The sequence below is a fragment of the Mytilus galloprovincialis genome, chromosome 3 (assembly GCF_965363235.1).
Source record: "Mytilus galloprovincialis chromosome 3, xbMytGall1.hap1.1, whole genome shotgun sequence".
Classification (NCBI taxonomy): domain Eukaryota; kingdom Metazoa; phylum Mollusca; class Bivalvia; order Mytilida; family Mytilidae; genus Mytilus; species Mytilus galloprovincialis.
This window is the reverse complement of record NC_134840.1, coordinates 6,516,441-6,524,629: the sequence shown is the minus strand read 5'-3', so window position 1 is coordinate 6,524,629 and position 8,189 is coordinate 6,516,441. Positions and strand designations below refer to the sequence as shown.

The following is an 8,189-nucleotide window of genomic DNA, read 5'->3' as shown; positions in this document are numbered from 1 at the left end:
ATGGAAAGTAAGTGGGTTGAATTGAGATTCGAACTGTATCAAATGTGTATTTTTTTTTTAAAGTTTCTACATAATTATGTACTTAAAATAAACATGAAGTCAACATTTACTTAAGACAGTACAATAAAAAAAATATTACTAATTTCTGAATAGTAAAAAGCCAGAAAGAGGTACAACCTTACACAGCATGAACAATTATTGTATATGTGATAATCTAATTTTCAGTTTTCAGTATTGAAACAGAAACAAATGCAAATAAGTTTTCAGTCATCTCTTTGTTTAGATAATAATATGTTAATCAAGTCAGATAACTTAAATGTCGGGAAGTAGGTCGAAAAGTTATAAAAATAATATGAATTTATACACACGGACTCTCAATTATATCTAATTGTAATATTACTGAATTGCAGAAACTAGTTTTTTTGGAATAGAAAAATTTCCGAAAGTAGACAAACAGATTTTATAATTAGTATATACACTTTTAACTTCAAATACAATGCAGAGTATAGTAAAGGAAGATCAAAGGTAAGATTATGTTTATACAGTTTGTGATATTTGATATTTAGATACATTTAACGTCCATCTAGGCCAATGTACTACACACAAACATAAACAAATTAACCTTACCACATTATGTTTGTGCATGTCCCAAGCTATGAGCCTGTAATTCAGTGGTTGTCGTCTGTTGCTGTATATTAATTATTGAATTGTTTCACATTTGTCATTCCAGGGCCTTTTATAGCTGATTATGCGGTATGGGTTTTGCTCATTGTTGAAGGCCGTACTGGAACCTATAGTTGTAAACTGTTATGTAAATTGGTCATTTGCGGAGAGTTATGTCATTGGCAATCATACCACATCTTCTATTTTTTTAATTATATAAAAATCAATCAATTATCATAATAATATAAAATGTAAGCTCCGTGCACTTTTTGTGGGTTTACATAGAAAGGGGTATCAAAAGTAGTTTCAATTACTTTACTTAACAGTTAAATATGAGTGCGTGTGTGTTGCTGTTGTTGTTTTATGTGAGGCTTTTTTCGACGGAGGAGTCGGGTTTTTTTTATAAATCATATATTGTTATATATATAATAGTCTATTTTTGAAGGGTAGACGTATCATTATGCAATTATTGATACCGGATTTAATATTATTTGTTGATCAAATTGAGAATGGAAATGGGGAATGTGCCAAAGAAACAACAACCCAACCATAGAGCAGACAACAGCAGAAGGTCACCAACAGGTCTTCAATGCAACGAGAAATTCTCGCACCTGGAGGCGTCTTTCAGCTGGCCCCTAAACAAATATACTGGTTCAGTGATAATGAACACCATACTAAACTATGGCAAGCCGTTCTCGCCAAAACTATGTTTAAACCATTTTTCGTAAAATTTACACACTGAGAATTAAAAATTTCACACTGAGATTTCATAAAGACGCACTGAGATTACAAAAATGAAAAACGCACACTGAGAATTGAAAATTACACACTGAGAATTGAAAATTACACACTGAGAATTGAAAATTACACACTGAGATTTCAAAAAGACACACTGAGAATAAATAAACTGAAAACACACACTGAGAATTTGAAATTACACACTGAGAATTTAAAATTATTCACTGAGAATTTAAAATTACACACTGAGATTTGTGCGCACTTTTTATGCGCACATATCTAATTAGCATACTTAATCTGAATCTATTACAAGCTTAAAACAACAAGGGGACAGAACTCGTTAGTCCTTCGATTTGGTTCCAAATTATTAATAAAAAAAACTTTAGAAATACAAGAACAAGAAAGATACCCACTTACTCTTATTACAAAATATAACCAAATGGTGAAAAACTTTATCAAAATTATAAGAAAACATTCATGGAACAATCTGCAAAAGAATGCAGTGAAATTTTTACTCAAGTGTCTATTATAGCATATAAACGTAACAAAAATATAAAAGAATAACTGGCGAAATCAGGGAAACAGTTGGAAGATTTTTGAAAAGGGACACATGTTTAATTACTGGTAGTAATGATCTGAATTATAGGCAACAAACTTATGAATATGAGCGATTTCAAGTCATTACGAATGTTGGTTAAAGGAATCGCATTTCATATTATAATGACAAGAGTTCTTCAGATCAAGATATTAATCTGTTAAATTATTCATCTCATGAATATTCATTAGTAATTTGCATATTAATCTCAGTGTGTAATTAACAATTCTCAGTGTGTGTTTTTCAATTTATTTCATCTCAGTGTGTCTTTTTAAAATCTCAGTGTGTAATTTTGAATTCTCAGTGTGTGTTTTTTATTTTTTTAAATCTCAGTGCGTAATTTCGATTTCTCAGTGTGTTATTTTAGGTTTTTAAATCTCAGTGTGTATTTTTTTCGAAAAAAGGGTTTAAACATAGTTTTGACGAGAACGGCTTGCCATACTAAACTCCAAATTGTACACAAGAAACTAAAAGTTAAAATAATACAAGACTAACAAAGGCCAGAGGCTCCTGACTTGGGACAGGCGCAAAAATGCGGCGGGGTTAAACATGTTTGTGAGATCTCAACCCTTCCCATATACCTCTAGCCAGTGCAGAAAAGTAAACGCATAACAATACGCACATTAAAATTCAGTTCAAGAGATGTTTGTTTGGATTTGACCACTGATTGATGGTCAATATATCCAAATACCTTACTTTTTTTATTGTCTTACTAATAATAATAATTAGTCCCGAGATTACTCTGATTTTAATGACCTTTTGATTACTTGATTGGGTTGTTGATTGCTCTGGTGCCTTTTTATTACTAGCTGGACCATTTTCCATGTCAGAGCAATCTCGGACTAGATAACAAATATCAACATGAATTTAATCTAGATATTTTGGGGTATGAACTATTTGTTTATTTATTTTTTAATTTGTTTATTTTTTTTTATCAGGAATCGTATGACATCCAAGGTAGCCTATGATAGATCCGAGGAGACACCATTATTGGTAAATAAAGACAACTGTGAAGATATCAAACTTAGGTATCCAAGATGGCTGACATTTTCCGTTTTAATAAGCATACCATTCCTACATATGCTGTCCTATATTTTAAGTTTATACGTGATTGGACAATATACTTATGTTTATTTCCTGGAAGAAAAGTTTCCCGGTGTTCCACATTCTCTGAGCGGAAGTCTTTCGTCGTGTAATATAAATAAATCTTCCATTGCATACTTCATAGAATCCAGTATACAACAAACTTCAGCCAAATGGGCCATCTATACAAATCTTGCTTTCATTATTCCTAGTGTTTTGATAAATATAAATCTAGCAACATATAGTGACGTCCATGGTAGAAAACTGTTCTTTATAGTTCCTTTAGCTGGCACGATCATCAAGAATATTTTGTGTGCGGTAGGAATGTATTATAAAATGAATGTGAGACTGATGTTAATATTTTATATGATTGAAGCGTGCACTGGTTCTTGGGTTGCTTCCCTTTCAATGTCCTTTTGCTTTGTTGCTGACACAACGACACCTGGGAAAGGTCGTTCGCTCATTATAAGTCTTCTTGATGGTGGAGTAGGATTGGGGGCTATTGGGGCCTCTTTTTTGTCAGGATATTTGATCACATGGACTAATGGGTATCATTATCCACAATTCATGGCAGTCATTATAGCAATTATTCCATTTCTGTGTGTACTGACCATGGTACAAGAAACGCTGCCAATATCAAGAAGACGGTCAAATGTTTCAATTCTCCAAAACATTCAAAGAGTATTCGACTGTTATAGAAGTAATTTCTCTCCATTCGGGAAGCGATGGGTGTTCGTTGTTCTCATTATTACATTTGCAATGTCGGCACTGACTGTTTTAAGCAGGACGAGTGTGGATAGTCTGTATTTTGTTAGCGCTCCTTTTTGTTGGAGCTCTATTACAATTGGACTATACACTGGGATAAGAATCGTTCTGTGGAACATAGGCGGAGTAATTTTGATAATAATATTACAGATATGTACTACAGATGAGGTTATATCGCTTGTTGGATGTATAACCACTACAGCAGCATTAATTATACAAGGACTGGCTAAAACAAATTTTATGATGTATATAGGTATGTACTACTAAATATATGTATAATTGGTGTCAGATCATTCATATACATATTTTTATAGGCAAACTTTCAACGTTTATCAAACGCGTGCTTCACTTTCAAATCCATTAAAACATTCTTTCTACATAGTAATAAAAAAAAAAGGCTAACATGTCTCAATTCTAAATGTGGATACATATATGTCACTATATGTTGTGCTTACCTTTCTGAAATAAAGAATATGGTCAGGCCGTACATTGACCTGTAATGGTTTACTTTTATAAATTGTTATTTGGATGGATAGTTATATAAAGCCCCAGTCCCACTAGACCACGATCGCACTACGATCACCGTGATCTAAAATAAATTCAGATCGTGGTGAGGTCTCGTTATCCAGTATAGATTGTATTGTAACGATACCAATGATCAGAGGTAAACATTTTATTTCAGCTGCTCTATCCAGTATAAGATGTATTGTGACGATGCCCATGATCAGAGGGATAAGGTCCCTGTCTATATTAGCTTGTACTGTAGGTAAACATTTTATTTCAGCTGCCCTATCCAGTATAGGATGTATTGTAACGATGCCAATGCTCAGAGGGATAATGTCCCTGTCTATATTAGCTTGTACTGTAGGTAAACATTTTATTTCAGCTGCCCTATCCAGTATAGAATGTTTTGTGACGATGCCAATGATCAGAGGGATAATGTCCCTGTCTATATTAGCTTGTACTGTAGGTAAACATTTTATTTCAGCTACCCTATCCAGTATAAGATGTATTGTGACGATGCCAATGATCAGAGGGATAAGGTCCCTGTCTATATTAGCTTGTACTGTAGGTAAACATTTTATTTCAGCTGCCCTATCCAGTATAGAATGTATTGTGACGATGCTAATGATCAGAGGGATTATGTCCCTGTCTATATTAGCTTGTACTGTAGGTAAACATTTTATTTCAGCTGCTCTATCCAGTATAAGATGTATTGTGTCGATGCCAATGATCAGAGGTAAGCATTTTATTTCAGCTGCTCTATTCAGTATAAGATGTATTGTGTCGATGCCAATGATCAGAGGTAAAAATTTTATTTCAGCTGCTCTATTCAGTATAAGATGTATTGTGTCGATGCCAATGATCAGAGGGATAATGTCTCTGTCTATATTAGCTTGTACTGTAGTAAAACATTTTATTTCAGCTGCCCTATCCAGTATAGAATGTATTGTGACGATGCCAATGATCAGATGCCAATGATCAGAGGGATAAGGTGCCTGTCTATATTAGCTTGTACTGTAGTTAAACATTTTAATTCAGCTGCCCTATCCAGTATAAGATGTATTGTGTCGATGCCAATGATCAGAGGGATTATGTCCCTGTCTATATTAGCTTGTACTGTAGTTAAACATTTTATTTCAGCTGCCCTATCCAGTATAAGATGTGTGTGACGATGCCAATGATCAGAGGGGTTATGTCCCTGTCTATATTAGCTTGTACTGTAGTTAAACATTTTATTTCAGCTGCCCTTCAGTATAGGATGTATTGAAACGATGCCAATGATCAGAGGGAGAATGTCCCTGTCTATATTAGCTTGTACTGTAGTTAAATATTTTACTTCAGCTGCCCTATCCAGTATGGAATGTATTGTGACGATGTCAATGATCAGAGGGAGAATGTCCCTGTCTATATTAGCTTGTACTGTAGGTAACCATTTTATTTCAGCTGCTCTATCCAGTATAAAATGTTGTGTGACGATGCCAATGATCAGAGGGATTATGTCCCTTTCTATATTAGCTTGTACTGTAGTTAAATATACTTCAGCTGCCCTATCCAGTATGGAATGTATTGTGACGATGTCAATGATCAGAGGGAGAATGTCCCTGTCTATATTAGCTTGTACTGTAGGTAAACATTTTATTGCAGCTGCCCTATCCTGTATGGAATGTATTGTGACGATGCCAATGATCAGAGGGAGAATGTCCCTGTCTATATTAGCTTGTACTGTAGGTAAACATTTTATTTCAGCTGCTCTATCCAGTATAGGATGTATTGTGACGATGCCCATGATCAGAGGGATAATGTCCAAGATGACACCTCCTGAAAAGCAAGGTACTATGTCAGATTTTTATTCGGATCAGTTTCAAATAAGGAAAATAAAACTTGCCACAAAACAAGTTCTGGATATTGGATAGTACCAGGCATCAACATTCGGTTCATCCCAAAAAAGTTTTGGAATTATAATATCAATGACCTTGACTGGAGCCCGTTGACACTAATATTTTAAAATTAGCCATTTGACGAGGTTTACCAATCAAAACATTAGCCATTTGACGTTATGATTACCAATCAAAACATTAGCCATTTGACGTTATGTTTACCAATCAAAACATTAGCCATTTGACGTTATGTTTAGGAGATAACTGTATTGTATTTTAAGCTCCGACGGCATCAATTGGGGATTTGATGGTCGCAAATTAAGTTTACTTGCGACGCGTTAGCGGAGACAGTAAACGGGTATTTGCGACCATCAAATCCCCAATTGATGCCGTTGGAGCTTAAAATACAATATTGTTATCTCCATTCTAACGAAACTGACAGAAAACAAAGGTAAAACATGTATTTAAAATCTGTCATATGCCGTCTGCGCTTGCGCGTACGTCCCATAGCATCAATTGTCATGTTTACCAATCAAAACATTAGCCATTTGACGTTATGTTTACCAATCATGGGCTTTTGTCGGGCAATATATCAATTGACAAAGTTTATATACATATTATAAACGTGTACAAAGAAAATAAAGTGGATAATTATAGAGACTTAATTCAGATTTAAAAACTTCTTGAAATATGTGTTTATTGATTAATGATTATCGAAATACATTTCAGGATCTATTTTTGCTGGCGTTGCTGCTGTAGAATCGTTTTCCAGTTTATTTGGTACAGTGATTATCGGTATAATATACGATTCCACAGTAACTATTTATAGAGGACTAACATTCCTTATATGGGCGGGAATTGGCGGTATTGGCATCATTCTGTCATTGTAAGTATGATTAGATTATATAGTTTACCTCAGTCACAGTTAGGAAGAAATCTTGTTTTATGTATTTGTATATGGTTTAAAAGACATAGAAGAGATAAGATATTTGGCTGGTAAACCTTACGTTAGGTCAAATATGTATGGGATGTTCCAAAGGATACTAAAAAAGTACATGTATCCTCGAATTTGTATGTACGTGGGAAACACGACGGGTGACACATGTAGAGCAGAATTTGCTTACCCTTCTTACCACCCGAGACCACGTCAGCTCGGCCTTTGGTTCAAGTTGCTAGTTTTAAGTTTTCCATGTAATGTTTTGTACACTGTTTTTCTTTTTCATCATGGTTTCTCTTAAAACTTTGATTGTAACTTTTCTATCGTCTGCCTCTTTTTTACGTCTTCATCAAGCAATGTTGATTAAAGAAGGATTTCAAGTCTGGGCTTATTGATATTCGGCTTTCACATGGTTGTTTTCTTTATAATAAGTTTATTTCTTTAGGAAGGCGGGGGCTTCAAGATTATAGTCGAAACTACCTTTTATGTTAACTATAATTGTAAGATGCTTGTTATCTACATGTTTATTTTTAATTATTTTTTTTTTTTTTTTTGTAGAATATTAATTATGGAAAAGAGGAATCGACCAGCAGTTAATCAAACAAGTCGGTCAAATATTGTGATAAAAGTCGATTCATTGGTTACTGGAGAGTGAAGATAAATATTATGGAACGTTCTTTGCTGCCTGGCTTAAAATCAAAACTTCATTTCGACGTCCTCAGCTGATGGCTGTTTTGTTTTAACCAATACGAATAGAAATATGTTTGCAGTTTGTGTCTGTTAAAAGAAGTTGACATCGTTAAACATTGTGGAATTTCCGATGTAGTTTACACTGAAAAATAATAATATATAAAGTATCATGTTGTTGCTCTCTCAGACAAAATTGATCTTCTCTAATACCCCTCAGAAACAATCTTGCCTCTTCTGTGTTTCTCTCTCTGGTCGGGTTGTTGTCTCTTTGACACATTTCACATTTCCATTCTCAAATTTATTAGTATGGGCTTGTGCTTCTTGGTGGTTTTTTGGT

The 8,189-nt window shown here is 34.2% G+C and overlaps 1 protein-coding gene across 1 annotated transcript; it reads left to right on the top strand.

Moving 5' to 3' along the window:
* The first annotated feature begins 318 nt into the window (after positions 1 to 318).
* Positions 319 to 8,019, top strand: LOC143067051 (lysosomal proton-coupled steroid conjugate and bile acid symporter SLC46A3-like). The gene is made up of 5 exons (XM_076240050.1): positions 319 to 525; positions 2,935 to 4,097; positions 6,095 to 6,178; positions 6,955 to 7,111; positions 7,721 to 8,019. The coding sequence occupies exons 1-5, from the start codon at positions 497 to 499 to the stop codon at positions 7,815 to 7,817; spliced, it is 1,530 nt and encodes a 509-aa protein (XP_076096165.1). The 5' UTR covers positions 319 to 496; the 3' UTR covers positions 7,818 to 8,019.
* Positions 8,020 to 8,189: the final 170 nt, after the last annotated feature.

Excerpts from the sequence above, each read along its gene's own strand:
- LOC143067051 (XM_076240050.1), top strand. The coding sequence starts at position 497 with ATGCAGAGTATAGTAAAGGAAGATCAAAG. Across the intron at positions 526-2,934 it reads ATAGTAAAGGAAGATCAAAG|GAATCGTATGACATCCAAGG; the intron begins GTAAGATTATGT and ends TTTTTTTATCAG. Across the intron at positions 7,112-7,720 it reads ATTGGCATCATTCTGTCATT|AATATTAATTATGGAAAAGA; the intron begins GTAAGTATGATT and ends TTTTTTTTGTAG.